The sequence below is a fragment of the Pocillopora damicornis genome, chromosome 4, assembly GCF_964200805.1.
Source record: "Pocillopora damicornis chromosome 4, jaPocDami1.2, whole genome shotgun sequence".
NCBI classification, from domain to species: domain Eukaryota; kingdom Metazoa; phylum Cnidaria; class Anthozoa; order Scleractinia; family Pocilloporidae; genus Pocillopora; species Pocillopora damicornis.
In genome coordinates this window covers 24216126-24231606 of record NC_142673.1, presented here as the reverse complement: position 1 = coordinate 24231606, position 15481 = coordinate 24216126, and the positions used below count along the sequence as shown (strand labels likewise).

General features: G+C 37.2%; 3 protein-coding genes and 1 long non-coding RNA gene across 6 annotated transcripts; 3 read left to right on the top strand and 1 right to left on the bottom strand.

Moving 5' to 3' along the window:
• The first annotated feature begins 622 nt into the window (after positions 1 to 622).
• On the top strand, positions 623 to 6392 carry LOC113683565 (alpha-1A adrenergic receptor-like). 2 transcript variants are annotated; one of them, XM_027200821.2, is made up of 3 exons: positions 623 to 673; positions 2902 to 2986; positions 3904 to 6392. In XM_027200821.2, exon 3 carries the CDS (start codon positions 3925 to 3927, stop codon positions 4864 to 4866), a length of 942 nt encoding a protein of 313 aa, XP_027056622.2. In that variant the 5' UTR covers positions 623 to 673; positions 2902 to 2986; positions 3904 to 3924; the 3' UTR covers positions 4867 to 6392. The 2 variants fall into 2 exon arrangements, with proteins under 2 accessions (XP_027056622.2, XP_089058538.1); XM_089202412.1 differs by lacking the exon at positions 623 to 673 and adding an exon at positions 1878 to 2005.
• LOC113683541 (thyrotropin-releasing hormone receptor) lies at positions 628 to 11498 on the top strand. 2 transcript variants are annotated; one of them, XM_089202414.1, is made up of 3 exons: positions 628 to 673; positions 2902 to 2986; positions 9008 to 11498. In XM_089202414.1, the coding sequence occupies exon 3, from the start codon at positions 9020 to 9022 to the stop codon at positions 9959 to 9961; it is 942 nt and encodes a 313-aa protein (XP_089058540.1). In that variant the 5' UTR covers positions 628 to 673; positions 2902 to 2986; positions 9008 to 9019; the 3' UTR covers positions 9962 to 11498. The 2 variants fall into 2 exon arrangements, with proteins under 2 accessions (XP_089058540.1, XP_089058539.1); XM_089202413.1 differs by lacking the exons at positions 628 to 673; positions 2902 to 2986 and adding an exon at positions 6509 to 7171.
• On the bottom strand, positions 8805 to 9350 carry LOC149047334 (uncharacterized). The gene is made up of 2 exons (XR_016185450.1): positions 9251 to 9350; positions 8805 to 9086 (listed from the first exon to the last, which is right to left on the bottom strand). It is a non-coding gene; the product is annotated as an uncharacterized LOC149047334 (long non-coding RNA).
• Positions 11499 to 12866: 1368 nt separating the features above from the next.
• On the top strand, positions 12867 to 14986 carry LOC113683544 (histamine H2 receptor). Its single transcript, XM_027200795.2, has 2 exons — positions 12867 to 13008; positions 13607 to 14986. The coding sequence occupies exon 2, from the start codon at positions 13644 to 13646 to the stop codon at positions 14598 to 14600; it is 957 nt and encodes a 318-aa protein (XP_027056596.2). The 5' UTR covers positions 12867 to 13008; positions 13607 to 13643; the 3' UTR covers positions 14601 to 14986.
• The last annotated feature ends 495 nt before the right edge of the window (positions 14987 to 15481 follow it).

Genomic DNA, 15481 nt, shown 5'->3' with positions numbered 1-15481 from the left:
TCGACAATCTTAGAAAAGAGTTTATTTGTTAGAGCAGGTTTCTCGTCGCTTAGAAAACGTCCATTCGACAGCATTTGTGAAATGTTTCTAAATAATTAAAAAGACGTGAAAGGAGAAAAGGCTTCGGCAAAATTAAATCGCATTTTCGGGGAAAGTAGGGTAGAAAATCGTTTGAATCAAGTTGTGATAAAATTTGTCTAAACTTATTTTCTCTCTAGAAAAAGTTGAAAAGCACAATGAAGAGCAAAAGACCGAAAAAAATCATGTAAAAGACAGTATTAAGTTACCGTAGAATAAACTTGATATTCAGCTGTTTAAAGTGTCTTGGGATCTTTATGTAAATTTCTGATACAACAAACATTGTCAAAAGACCCTCCTAGCGAGATTGCTCGCTCGATTGAGATAGCGTGTAATTAATCGCGTAAAACTAAGAGGTAGTTGAGGAAAAAAAAAACACGTAAATGTTGTTTTCTTTGTTTAAGAAGAAACTTTCGGATCCGAAGCTCCAGGTTTTTATTCGTTTGTTCATAGCTAAATCAGTTTGTTTAAAGCAACATAGTAAGTTGATCCTATCAAATTCTGCGGGTGGTCTGATCTGCAATTCATGTTATTCTTCGCCGACTGACGTTGTTGATCCCCGCTCAGCGATACAAATAGAAGCTTCTTTGCCAAGGTTAGTTGCCTTACATTGAGTTTTTTGAAAAGTATCATATGCAGAATGTTCAGAAAAAAACTACATACTTTATTTCGGCTGTTTTAAAGGTGGACATAGGTCAGACGGGTATCCTTCAACATGAAATTTAGGGTTTGAACCGATGCTCATTGGTCTCCAATGTGTATTCATTTTATAAATATGATGATATTTCTGACTGTGAAGCCTGATGAGAAATGGCAACAGTTTTGCTTGACATCTACTTAAGCATTTTTTCATGATACTTTCTCTAAAATCTAACCAAAAAATATTCGAATCAAGGTCGTTAAGCCAAAATTAACGCCTTGCAGATCCGTAATGAGTTCTTGTCGGTTCGGAATCGTGCCTCGTCAAAACCCAACGCAAAAGTGGTGTGAACAGCGCATAAAGTTTCTTAAATTATACCTTACATCAGACTAGTCTCCTGAGAATTAGCTGAGAATTTTTCTTTTTATATTGTGACTATTTTTTTTCCTTTGATTGTTCCATCCACTGGAATATACATCGGACCTGCCTTATTCTATGAATCATTCATCTCTCTTGAAAGAAACATATACACATTAATTTCTAGACAGGTCAAATTTTTTCACAGCTTATTGAATCTCTATAAGAAATTATCTTTGGCCGCTATCTTCAATCCTCAGCTAAAATTCTTGTCTCGTTAATTACTTAGCATTTACTTTAAACTTTCATTGAATGTTCTACATTTACTACATCCCTTCAACAAATAGTATATGAAAGAGTCTGTAATTTTTGAAAGAAAGAGTGTGAAGGCAATATAACCTCTAAGACTTTACAAAGAAGTTCGACGCCATTAAGTTAAATTACTTTACAGACGTATCAATATTCGAAAAGAAGAACAAAACTGGTAAAAGCATCCGTTACTGTGTCGATAGACCCCATGTCGATCGATTTGAAAGCTTCGCTGTGATGGACGGACTGGGTAATGGATTTATAAAATACACATGCTTTCTATTTTCATCTTTTTTTTTTTCACAAATTAACCCATTTTATGTTTAACATTAAGTTTCAAGTATGTTCGGAGCTGAAGTTTAGTGATAAGAATTTATCTTTCCACACTCTATATAAACGCACGTGTTACGTAATAGATTTATGTAATTGACACAAAATTGTAGCATATAGGTTGTGAAAAGCTGCACATAAAAATTAGACTTGCAAATTGAAGGCTTGAGTCTCCACCAAATAGCTTTCACAGAATACCTTCTTGTTAATGAAGGGTGGTGACTTGTATCAAAGTTTACGTGGTGTCAAAACAGATATATTCCTTATAATTAGGCTAATCATAGAATAGAGGTAAGACCTATGTAATCACTCTCTATTTGTTTAAGAGCTTAAATGGAATGATGTTCCAGCCGATGTTAATCATCTCTGGAGTCATCAGTTCTGCGGAGAACAAAAAAAGGAAACATGGTTTTCTTGACCTTCAAGTTCATTTGCGTCGTGGATTTGGCCAACCTTTAATTCTAAGTAGAGAATTAATTACAAAGATTTGATCTTCACGAGTTAAGACCTCAAAATAACAGCTTTTCGAGCGGAATTATCATCCACCAACGCAGGCGTTTAGAGCACCGCAACTAACGTCACCAAACACTCAATGATATACCTTACGGTTATTTTTTACCATAATACCAATTGGCTGTATAATTTCTCATTGTCCGTTATCTCTGAGGCAAGTACCTTGAGCCATGTTTACATTTTTTTATAAAAGAACGGGAAGTTTTTCCCGAAGACGTTTTCCTTGTGCTTGGCTCATATTCCAGTAACTGAATGAAACCTAAAACAAAAGAGGATCTGATGACCTTCCAGTCGGTAGTTGTTTAACCATTGACTTTAAAATGAAACATAAGAAGGACCACAGATTTCACGGGATTGTTTGCATTAATGTGACAGTCGTCAATTTGGCGTTATTTGAAACAGCGAATAATAGTTATGTATTATAATTGCACTATCCTTAGATGACGACAATAAGAGTCACTTACAAACAACAGGTGCAAGTTACTTAAATGTATAAGTTTTGTCCCCTGAACGAGTCTTGAGTAGAAGCATCATTTTTGAGCCATTCACGCCATTTTTGAACCATGTTTGGTAGCCAAAAGATCCCATGTCATGAACGAGCGTGAGACAAAGACGATATCATGGCGACTTGTGTTATTCAGAGATGGTAATTCGTGGTTATTTATTTCATACAGATCGAAGCAAGTTCATTTCTATTGAGACGAAACGTTAAACTGGAGTAACCAGCAAGTTTTATTGAAGGACAAGTCACAGATTAAGGTAACTGATCAAAATTATACTCGGGATCACCACCGTTTTAAATGTTACTTCCCTTTATACAACCGTTTTTTTTACCTTCCTTTAGGCAAAGAACTATCCTATCAAAATATTTCATCCAATCGCTCTGGCGAAGCGCTAACACTCGAAATGCCAGCTTTTAAACTCTTAACGGTGGCCAATTTACGTTTTCAACTCATTTCATAACACTAAATCACCCTCAAAATATTTTAGTTTGGTCCTTTCAGGCTCACTTTGACACGCCACTGACTTTATGAACACATAGCTGAAGTAGATTATTTCAATATTTCAAGGTGTCTGCTTTGCCACCATTGGTAAAGCTAGATTATTAAGCAAAAGTAGAATTTGTGAAAATAACACTCATGACTGGTAATTGAAAAAGAAGAAATAGGTGAAAAAAAAACAGCTATTGTATTACTGACAACTATCTGTCTGTTTGTTCTTTGCATTTTCACGTTCATATTAAAAACCGAATTAATGAGGCGAGGAAGAAGAATCTCAATTATTGGATTTGATTATGAAGACTGACACTTATGCTGGACCACATAGAAGCCAAATAAAAGCACGGATAGGTTTAGTAGATGCTATAGAATTATCAACCTACCAGTAATCTACCTCAAAATGTTAGAAAAAGTGAGAATATTTTCTCCGTTGTTTGGTGTTATGCTGCTCAACCAGAAAACTGCACAAATTTGTTCTCAAAAGTCATTATAGCAAATCATCTCATACCTCAAAATTTTCTCCTCGCAAAACACTCAAAAGAAGTCCCGAAATCAGTGCTCGCATAGTTTTCATCCTACACGGCAGGTTACCAAATAAACAGAGAAGACTGTAAGCACTTTGACCCTGCTCCTAAATCAAGATATCGTTTTCATTATTTTGTCTTATTCTCTGTTTAGAGTAAAGACACTTCTTGACTTATGGATCAATACCAGTTCAACTTGTTTAACCAAACGTGCTGGAACTGTTCCACTAGTTTACCTGAACAAACAACTCCAGGATACACTCGAGCCAGTGAACTCTTAACTAAAAATGAAGCGATCATTCTCTCCATAATCTGCGCCTTGGCCAGTGTGATTGGAACCTTTGGAAACTCTCTCGTCCTTCTTGCCGTGCCCAGCAACAAAAATCTTCGCACGATCCCCGATCTTTTCATCACAAACCTAGCGTTCTCAGACTTCACAGTCTGTGCAATTGTTTTACCCATGTTTGTATACGACTTCAATCAAAACGTGGGTGAAAAATCGGAAGCCGAACTAGAAAACTTCGACCAGGTGAAAAGTTTCTTGGGGCATACCTCCATGGTTGCATCCGCCACTAATATGTTTGCGGTGACAGTTGATCGCGTCACTGCAATCAGATTCCCATTCAGGTACGCATTCATGGCGACCAAACATGCATTAGCAGGTATTCTAGTTGTCTGGATAATTTCTATCACATTCGGTGTCCTTTACGCTCCTAATTTGGTGTCCAGAATGTACATTGCCCTCTACTGCTCAGCTTTATTGATCACAACAATGATCATGTATGTCTACATCTTCATTGCCGCTAAACGCCAGGAAAACAGAATTCATAGCATGCAGATGGGAACAGATGGCGTCTTAGTAGAAAAGAAGGTAGCTAAGACCATTTTCACGGTGGTCGGAGTGTATGCGTTGTGTTGGTTACCTTTGCTCATGCTTCCAGCCATCATCGATTTTGAATCAAAACCAGATCAGTTTAAGAAAGGCTTCAACTGGGCTCAGTCAGCGCTCGCTTGTAATTCAGCCATAAATCCCTTCATTTATTGCCTGAGATGCACGAAATATCGCACAGCGTTTGGCAAAATACTGCGAATACAAAGGTGGATCGTTCGGCAGTAATCACTGAGCCCAATCACTCGAAATGACATTTGACAATAATAGATTAGTGAGACGGTTAAGTCGTGTGCAGGTGAAAGGAGGAGAAAATGAAAGAGGGGATGTATATTGCAATCGTTCGCACCTTCACATCTTCATACCTAACAAATATTTTCACGTACCCCTACAAATGTTTTCACAGATTTTTCCAGAGGTGAAAGAAATCTCACGAGGAGGTCGATTCCGCGGCTCGTTCAATGGATCTTACAGCTTACGATTGCATGACGGCTGCTTGCTTTTATAAATGACTATTTCACAATATTTTATCCTTTTTTCCATCGGCTCAAATTGCAGAGCCAGACTAAAGTTGTAATGCGCTGACTATGTCATTTATCGATGCAACTACTTTGTTTCTATTTATAACTGGCTCGGTACTGTTTTAACAATAGACAATTTATGTCCTTAATGCACTGTAAAAAGTACAGGTGTAATACGTAAAATCGGAAAACTAACCAAATCGCGAGTATCAAATGATACAAAGAATGTGGCAAAGACTTCTGGATTTCTCCGGTTGCTTTCTGGACTAGTTACACTGATTCAACGAGATTACGTACTTCATCAACCAAAAATAACTTAATTTTCATACAGCAACTTCTGCTTACTTAGGCAGTCTTTTCCTTTTGGAAAAAACTGCAATGACAATAGCGTACAGTAATTTCAGTGAATTTTCAAAAGGAAATAAAGCGTTCATTCTCTCGTTGGTCGGCTTCTAGGCGTGTATGATCGCACGAGTGGAAAATCTTCAGTGGTACTCGCCTGCAAAACAAAACGTTTCGTACGATACCCAACCTTCTCTTTAGAGACCTGGCTCTTTATGGCTATTATAGGGAGGAGGTTTGACATACGAACGAAAGAAAACATTTTGAACCCTCATAGTCGCCTTTCGGTAATTTTCCTGATCTACACGGCTTATAAACAAAGCAAAGAGGCGTGTGGCAAATAACTTATGTCAAAATTCACTCCTCTTATATGGCGCAAGAGAATATTCTCTTGACGGCGTCAGAGTCAGTCAACTCTGATGATGACTTCCGTTCAGGTTGTCGATACACCACGAACGACCACAGTCCTTTTCAAGTCTCCCTTGACTCAAACAATCAGACTTAACGATCTAACACAATTCGAATTATGTTTTAGGCCAAAAATTCCAAAAAAATCTATGTTTGAGTGCATAAGTGGTTTGAGGCATTCGCTTGTCTATCAAATTGTGACGACACGAATTGAACACGAGAAGATGGAACCCTGTGATACTCAGCAATAAATCATCTCCTTGTCAGCTGCGCATCTGGATAATTTAACGTCAAAAAAATAAACAACATATCCAGTTTAGTTTTAAAGCTGAGGGATTGCTTAACCCTGTAGGTTCTACATGGTACAGTAAGAATGTAAACACACAAACCGAGGGAAGATAGATCCCCTGTGAATGACAGAAGTAGATCATAATTTTGTTACTTGGGCTCCATAATAAAACATTGGCCGAAAATTCAACATTACACCGAATTTAATTTTAATTTGATTGCATAGGTTTGTATCTTCTATAAGACAGAGAAAGGGGCCGAAACCATTTATGAGCCTTGTTAAAGTAAAAATGTCACTACTGTAGACGTCACTTTGTTGTCAGCAGCTGCTCGCAAACTTGGTATTAACTTATTATCCTGTTCGCAAAACACGCCATTAACTCACTCTTATTGCTAAACAAAACAGTCCGTTGGTTTTCCGTTTTCTTTCAAATAATAAAAAAAAAAACCTAAAAACCCTTGGAACCTTCAAACTCCGTGAGAAGCTGTTAGAGGATAAATCATGATTTTCGCCTTGCACTTAGTGAAACCAATTTTATCTGAAATGGTGAACAATGTTTTTAAAAAAGCCATCAAATGAATTCTGCCAATAACAGCTAGAATTAATATCGGCCTGAGCTAACACAATGTGCAGCTGCAACGCGGTGATATGGTTAATTCTGCATATTTTTGTTTGTGTTACATGACAAGTAGTCGTTGAACAAGAGTGCGATTCCAGTTATCGATAGATGCAAAAGGCGAGTTGTTAAATTGATGAGATGAATATTTCGCTATCTTTCAGCTAAGACCGGGAACTTCGCTAAATAAGATTCTATCTCTGATGGCGAGTGAATTATAGTTGCCGTTGTTATTTTTCGACCGGTCGGTTTTTTTTTTTTTTTTTTAGTTTTTTCCAATTTACTTAAGCGTAAAAGAATAGAGACGTTGTTTTATTGACTGAAAGAAACAGAAAAGACTACGGAACATTTGCCGAGGTAAGTTAATTTCGAGTTCGTCTTTGGGAACCTTTTTCAAGGGGATGCATCAGTTTTAGGACCGATGCAGTTGTAAACTGTGAGCGAAGATAGAATAGGAATGTAATTTTTTTTTTTTCGTCATGCATGTGTGTAGCCGGTTTTCAGATGCAGAAAAATGTCTCTCTTTTACGTTATTTGGAGACCAATGATTTACACTGCTAATGGAAATATATGTTCGATCGAGTAAATCAATAATTACTTGAACTTTTCTTAGACACGGTATATTTGCCATTTGACAGTGCCACATGGGATATTGTGCTTTGCTCGATGTCTTTTTCCATGGTTTCGTAGTTTAGAAAATTTTTTCCTTTTTTGCAATTCAGGAACTTTCTTTTCGGGTGGGAACATAGGAACCGTAAAGGAATCTAAATTTATCACTTGAACTTTTCTTAGACACAGTACGAGTGTATTTGCCAATTGATACTACCACAGGGGCTATTGTACTTTGCTCAATGTCTTTCTCCGTGGTTTCGTGGTTTAGAATATATTTTCCTTTTTTTGCGATTCAGAAACTTTCGTTTCAGGTGGGAACATAGGAACCGTAAAGGAATCTAAATTTATCGAACAGGCTTAGAAAAATTGAGAAAAAACGGAAAAAATACGGAAAAGGTTATAATAAATTTTAATTAATTATAAATGATACACAGACCGCAGCTACCAAGGTACAGCTCTTAAAGAAGGACCAGGGGTCTTTACACAAAGAACTATTCCCTTGTTTTTTCAAGGCCCGATAAATAAAAAATAACCGCTTGAAAAAAAAATTGGCAACACATGTGATTCAGAAGCTTTAACGCATCAAAAGGGAGGTCGGGCTTACTAAATAATCTAATTCATAGACTAGAGACTTCAGTAAGATCGATTGAATCCTCTTCTTCGGAAAGGCTCTATGAGTAACATTATACAGCAACGCCGGAGAGAAAGTTCACGATATAAGCATTGTAATGTGTATTCCGGTTAATGTGGCCCAAGAGAGGTAAATGGGCTCAGATTTCTTTGTTCAAAATGACATTAGGGCATGCACACACGAGCTCGGTGGAAATCTAGTCTGATTATCATTTCAAGTAATTATCAAATGCTTCCAACACTGTTTGTTTATGCATACGCATTATGTTTGGATATCAACAAGCCAGATGAATGTTCGATATGAAATCATTCAAACATGGAGGGCTAATCAACCCCCACCGTATTTAATATGAAGAGGATTTGAAAAATTTTAATATACAACAATTTTTTTTTTAAGAATGCAACGAGGATAACATTCTAAATTTTTAAGAAACTGTTTCAAGAATCGATAAAATGAGACGAAACATTCGGCAGCCTTAAAAACTCTCATTACTTACAAAGTGAGCAATAATCTTTATATATCATAACGAAATGTTTTTTAAGTTGTTTGATCCCCAAAAAGAGATATAGTATTGTAGTTTAACGACTTCCAAAATTGATTTCAGTTTTGTTATTAGAACTGGTTATCTTTTAATTATTTTTAGCTCTGAATTTGACTATGATAATACAATCGATAAACTTAATATTTTTTTGTCTAACCAAACCAGGATTACGACCTATAACAGATCGTACGGACCGAAATCAAATTAAATCGGACCGTGAACAAAGTAGCAGTGTAACAAATCTGTGGGAAAAAATTAATACAAAGCGTATAGCAAAGTCTGCTGTTTTGCCATGTCACAGCTCGTTACTTTGTTTGTTTTTTTCTTTGAACGGGATGACTTCGTAAACTGTTGCGAGTCTCACCCATTTTTTAACCATTTCTTGGCTAATATTTTTTCCATTTTGTAGAGCGATCGGCGAATGGCGGTGACACTTTTTAACCAGACCTGTTGGAATTGTTCAACCATTCTTCCCCATTTGAAAACAACTGCAACGACAAAAGGATACACTAACATCAGTGAATTCTTAACGAGAGATTCAGCGGTCATTCTCTCGATAATCAGCTCCTTGGCGTGTATGATAGGATGCCTTGGAAACTCTTTGGTCATGCTCGTCGTACAACGAAATAAAACTTTTCGCACGATACCCGACCTTTTCATCACAAGCTTGGCTGTCTCCGACTTCTTCGTGTGCGCACTTTATTTACCGTTGCGTATTTACTACTTCTTTCATACCATCAGCGAAAGTGAGGGCAAATCCAAAGCTTTCGACTACGCCATGAGTTTCCTTGGGCATACTTCCATGGTAGCTTCCGCTTCAAACATGTTTGCGGTCACAATTGATCGCATCATTGCAATCAGATTCCCATTCAAGTACGTTTTCATGACAGCCAAACATGCTGTAGTTCAAATACTGCTTGTGTGGATAGTCTCTCTTGCATTCGGTGTCTTGTACGCTCCTCTCTTGGTGTCCAATATGTACATCGCCCTTTATTGTTCAGTTCTTCTGATAACAACAATGCTCATGTACATCTACATTTTCATCATTGCAAAACGAGCAGAAAACAGGATACAGAACGCTCAGTCAACATTGGAAAGGACTGTGTCTGAGAAAAAAGTAGCCAAAACCGTTTTCACAGTCGTGGGGGCCTATAATTTGTGTTGGCTGCCTATGCTTCTACTCCCAGCAATTGCCAACCCTTCAACGAACCCAGTTCAGTTTGGTAAAGGATTTTTTTGGGCTCAAACCCTTCTGGTCTGCAATTCAGCTATTAATCCTTACATTTACTGTATGAGAAGCAAGAAATATCGTGCGGCATTTGGTAAGATACTGCACATTCAGCTTTGCATTGGTCATGAATAATGGATGTAATAACAAAACTTACAAAATTAATCATAACTTTAAGTCAACTACTTCACCATCTATTTGCCATCAGAGATGAGCGGATATTTCTTGCTTGAACAAACAGATGAAAAATAGATCTTAAAAATTAGCCTACGCCACATGTACAGGCAAAGCGTACGAGCTTTTCAGCATAGCGAATAAGAGTATTTTCTTCATTAATAGGAAGGTCTCAATGGGGTTAGCCGTAAAACAGCCAAAACGTGTAGTCTTTAGGCGTAAAACTTGATAAACTTAGTCGTAAAAAAGTTAACCGTAAAAAATTTTCATGCCTTCAATGCTATTTTGGGTGAATTGTTAGCTGTAAAAATGGCCAAAATTTTAAACGTTAGCGGCTGGCTCTTCCTGAAAACAAGATCATGTCACAGCTGATAAATTAATTGTAAACCAAGCGGAATCATAATTTTGAAACAGCAGTGCAATTAACTGGTTGAAATTTATTCAGCAACAAGGTCATATGATTAAAAAGCGTGAAGTTGGGAAAAATCTAAGGGAGATCTTCCGAGACCGCCCCCAAGAGCTGTTTAACGAGATTCACCCATAACACAAATATAATTCTAGCGATTCAGCCATGCCAATCCCATATTTTAAATCGCACTCCTTTGTTCAATACGCTTGAGAGAATCTTTCGACGGCAAAAGGGAATGTTTGGTTTTTGAGAGCTTTGATTATAGCCGGTCAGAGTTGGTAATTGAAACGAGTTCTAATTTAGGTCACAGTTTTTGACGATTAATGGACTTCTTAAGCTCCTCATAAGTGAGGTTTTTGAAGTAATAGGATATTTCTTTCAGCGCTAATTGAAATAGAAGCCCTTTTAAAAATTTCGCATACTCTTAACGTTTAGGTTATATTTTCCCCTTCATCTAAGATTGTTTAGAGCACGGTTTGGGTGAATATGGGAAAAAAAATTTTAATAACTGGTCTTTAGGGTTGAGGAAAAATATATCCAACCACCATAAAAAATGTTCAAAAACCATGAAAATTCCATGTTTAAGATGCATTTGTATCAAAATGTAAATGTAGAACACTTAACGTAGTTAAGTGAGGTAAAACAGAGATTAATGACTCTGAGAGGGATCAAAAGCCCAAATATAATTGTAGAAAGCCGAACTGTGTAAAGTTCGGCGTCATCTCTCAATATTAACTAAAAACAAATGATCCACATCTTTTTCTTGAATCCTCTCACTGGGAGGTATTCGTTACTTTATTTCAGACCGAAAGAAAAGACGAAGAAACAGATTATCATGCTACACAAAAAAGAAATGTAAAATTTTATAACCTTACCAGAATACAATTTCAAACCTTTACAGCTTTCGTAAAATATAAAAACTCAATTATAAAATATCTCGCTGTGTCCAAGTTCAGCTTACCTTTTGAAAGAGGTAACCGCCCAGTAAAGTTTTAGTTTTACAATAAATATGGAAAATAATTACTGGACTCGTGTAAATACTGATAACACATTGTGGAAAAACAAAATGTCGACAATATTGACTTTTAATGGAAGAAGGCTGTTATTAGAAGCTTCCTGAGGCAGTCAAAAGTTCTTTGTCGTCTTGAAGAATCCAGTTACTAAATTTTGGTGAAGACGTCAATGATTCTTATAAGTTTATTTCAATTATCATCCAATGAGCGCATTTACTTCCCCGTTGGCCTTAAAATGATGGGGTTTTACTCGGTAAATAGAAATCTTGGCGGTCTATTAACATTTTGGTACCTTCTTTGCTTGGATGTCGAATAATCGATTAGCCATTCTTCTATGAAATCGAAACAGGGTTAGCGAATGATTACTACAATTGTCAGTTCAACAATTGCGATAATTTCCGGTAATTTTCATCTCTGGTAGTTTCAGAGTTCTGAGAAGGGATAAGAGAAGAGTAAAAACAAAATTCTACTCTTATGAAGAGGGTGACCTCCAAGTTTATGAATCTTAAATGAATTACCTACAATTAAGAAGTAAATAAACAGCAACCCCCGGCCCTTTTAATAATCTACTCGAACCTTAGCTTTTTTCGTTTCGTGTTTGTGGTCTATTAGTGTCTCAAAGAGAACTGTTTTCCTGTTTAAAGTCCGTGACGTCGAAGTTAGTTTTCACTGCTTGGAAATAACTCCTGAGGTACTGACAAGGAGAATTTGTTTACCAATCAAGAGCTTCTGTGGTTGGTGATCATTTCCGTTATTCTCCTTACCTTAATGTGTGATTCAGGGGCGATGAGTTAAGGAGAAAATAGATGCAAGTCACTTTTAAGGGTCAAATTGATTAAGAGTGCAAACGGCTGAAAGGAAGACAGTAAGAGTATCAATATTTTGCGTCTTCCGTGTTCCGTTGACGTGATAATTTTGAAACTACCCTAATATTAACAAAAAGGGCCGAATAGTTAATTGAAATCATGGTATCAAGCAATATTCACGTAGTCCAAAATGATTGACTAATAGTTCCATTATGAGCTTAAGAGCTTTACCTAGGGCCTCAGTTTGGTTAATCATTGGAAGAAAAACGACATTAAAATTTAGCCGTTAGGCGTAAAAATTGACGAGTTCTAACTGATAGTCTTAAAAAAAGTTGACCGTAACAATCTTCATTTGAAAAACAATGGAAAGAAATGGACAGTTAGCCGTAAAATGGCCAAAATTTTAGGGTAGTCGTAAAAGCCATTATTCCATTAAGACCCTCTTTACTTAATGCAGAAGGAGGCGAGAAAGCACTATTGATGATTTCAAAAATTATATTTTAAAATTTTAAAGTTAAAATTTGCGAATTGTTTTGTAAATAAATATAAATCTACCTTAATTGCCCAAGCTTAAGAGCTATTATTGATCAAACGTTTGCGAACTTTGCTCTGAGCTCGATATCATGTTGGATATTGAACCTTCCGCCCTCATCATGGTAACTTTAAGTGGCGAGGAGTGCAAATAGATACTCATAAATCGCTTAACACCTTAAGAAGGAGCACAGACAAAACCAGAAATATCGTGAGACGTTTGCGTACAACATAGAAGCTTAAAAAGAGGTAACATGCTGTCTTACAACTGACCCCTAAACGGCCTTTGTGTCTGCTGATCTGTTTGACATCCTTGTAGTTTTGGTGGTGACGGCCGCCTATAAAGAGATCGATTTTCAGCACTCAGAGAGATTGAGCCTATTTCGGCGTAAACAATTATCGGTACTTTCTTTTATTTCGTTTTCACTCTTGCATTTATTTTATCTAAAGCAATTTATTAGTTTATTTCCACATATATAGTTACAAATCGTTAAAAAAAATTGCACTCAAAAACTGCAATATGACGACGCCAATTTCACCTGCTCTTTCATTTATTGGACCTCAAACACCAAAAAAGACCATTGGCTCGAGATTTCTATCTCGAAACTTGACATAAACTCTTATTAATGCTTCTGGAACAAGTTGCCGAGCTTTGTGTGCTAAAAAAAGGACTCAAATAGATTGTATCCCTCTTTCCCCCTTTTGCCGCAAATCTAAAATTTTATTTAGGATGCTTTTAACAATTTAAAGGTAATTCAATCCTGTAAAGAAGGTTTTCTTTAGTTACTTTCCGACAAAGCAACCGCTAGGAAATAAAACGGCTGTGACCGCTGTATTTGCGCTCCAGTTTGCAGGTTGAAGACATTTGAGGTCATCTGAGTAGTATGACTGCAAGTTCATTTGACTGTTTTAACCAAACAAGCTGCAACCATTCCACAGCTACTTCTCCATCACAAGAAACACTTGAGTATCTCCGTATCAGTGAAATATTAAGTAAAGAGGTAGCGGTCGTCCTCTCTCTCATTTGCGCCTTGATAAGTGTGCTTGGAGCTTTGGGGAACTCTTTGATACTCCTTGCTGTTGGCGCAAACACAAATCTTCGCAGGGTTCCTGATCTTTTCATGACAAGTTTGGCGATCTCAGACTTGTCTGTGTGCTTGGTGTATCTACCCATGGTGATTCATGACCTCAATTACAAGTTTCAAAATGATAAAGAATTCAGGATCTTTGACATCACCAAAAGCTTCTTCGGCCATATTTCCACGGTTGCATCGGCAACTAACATATTTGCAATGACAATAGATCGCGTTTGTGCGATTAGATTCCCTTTCCAATACATAGCCGTTCTGACAACAGAAAAAGCACTTTTAGGAATATCATTTGTCTGGCTTGTTTCTCTTCTATTTGCTGTCTTGTACGCTTCTCCTGTTTTGATTCCCAGGTTCTATGTCTCAATCTACATCTCCTCTCTACTTATCACAACTACAATCGTGTATATCTATATTTTCATCACGGCCAAACGTCAAGAAAACAGAATTCATAACGTACATTCACGGTCTTGTAATACCATGACAGAGAGAAAGGTGACTAAAACCATCTTAACAGTGGTAGGAGTTTATGCTTTATGTTGGATGCCTTTGCTTCTGCTTCCGCTCATTTTACACCCTTCTGAGAACTTTGTTCTATTCAAGAAAGCTTTTAGCTGTGTGCAGACGTTAGTAGCTTGTAATTCAGCAGTCAATCCACTTATTTATTGTATGCGTAGCAGTAAATACCGTAGAGAATTCGCTAAAGTACTGCGTATAGTTTATTGTGGTGAAAGAATTCATTCTGTGTCATAGCGTCTGGGGAGGATCAAACGAGAGGAAGGTGTTTCGCCGTAAGGCCTTTTTTCCCCGGACGATCTCTCAAAATATATTTTAAAGATATCGCTGTCTTATAAAATTTTAGTAAGATTCAAAAGAAACAAGAACTGCGTCAGAAATTATACTTCATTTGATCGGCCAAGCGTTGTCTATACGCTCTCTAACGATGCATTAAATAACCAGAGAAGACTTGAAACATAACTTTTCAGGAGAACAGCTGGGAACCTTTGAAAGAAAGTGTATTCTATGGCCAGTCTGGTGTCAGTCTTTTCCAAGCTTTTTTCAAATGGTTATGCTTATAGTTTGGATGTAAAGCTTTCTTATCCTTTCGAATCTGAATAAAACCTACCTTTTACATTGTATTTTACCCTGTCATTATTTGAATTATTTGAGTTCAATACTTTTGAAAGGGGAGGTTCAGAAGGGGCTTTTTAAAAAAACTTTTTACTTCAGATTGAGGGGACGTTTTGAAGGGGGTCCTCATTGAAGAGGGGAACTTATTGAAGTCGGGGGGGGGGGCTTTTTGGGGAGGGGACACGTTAAAAACAGGGGCTTATTAGAGAGGAGGACTTAATGAAGAGGAGAACTTATTAAATAGAAGGGCTTATTGAAGAGGTGGAGTTATTGAGGAGGGGGACTTACTGAAATCGGGGGAAGGGGTTTTGGGGAGGGGAACATTAAAAAGGGGGCTTATTACAGAGAGGGGAACTTATTGAAGAGGGGGACATATCTAAGTCGGGGGCTTCTTTGGAGAGGGGACGCATTAAAAAGAGGAGAATTAGAAGGGAGGACGAACTTATGAAAGAGGAGGGGTATTGAAGATGAGGGCCATTGAAAAGGAGGCCTATCAGAGGGGG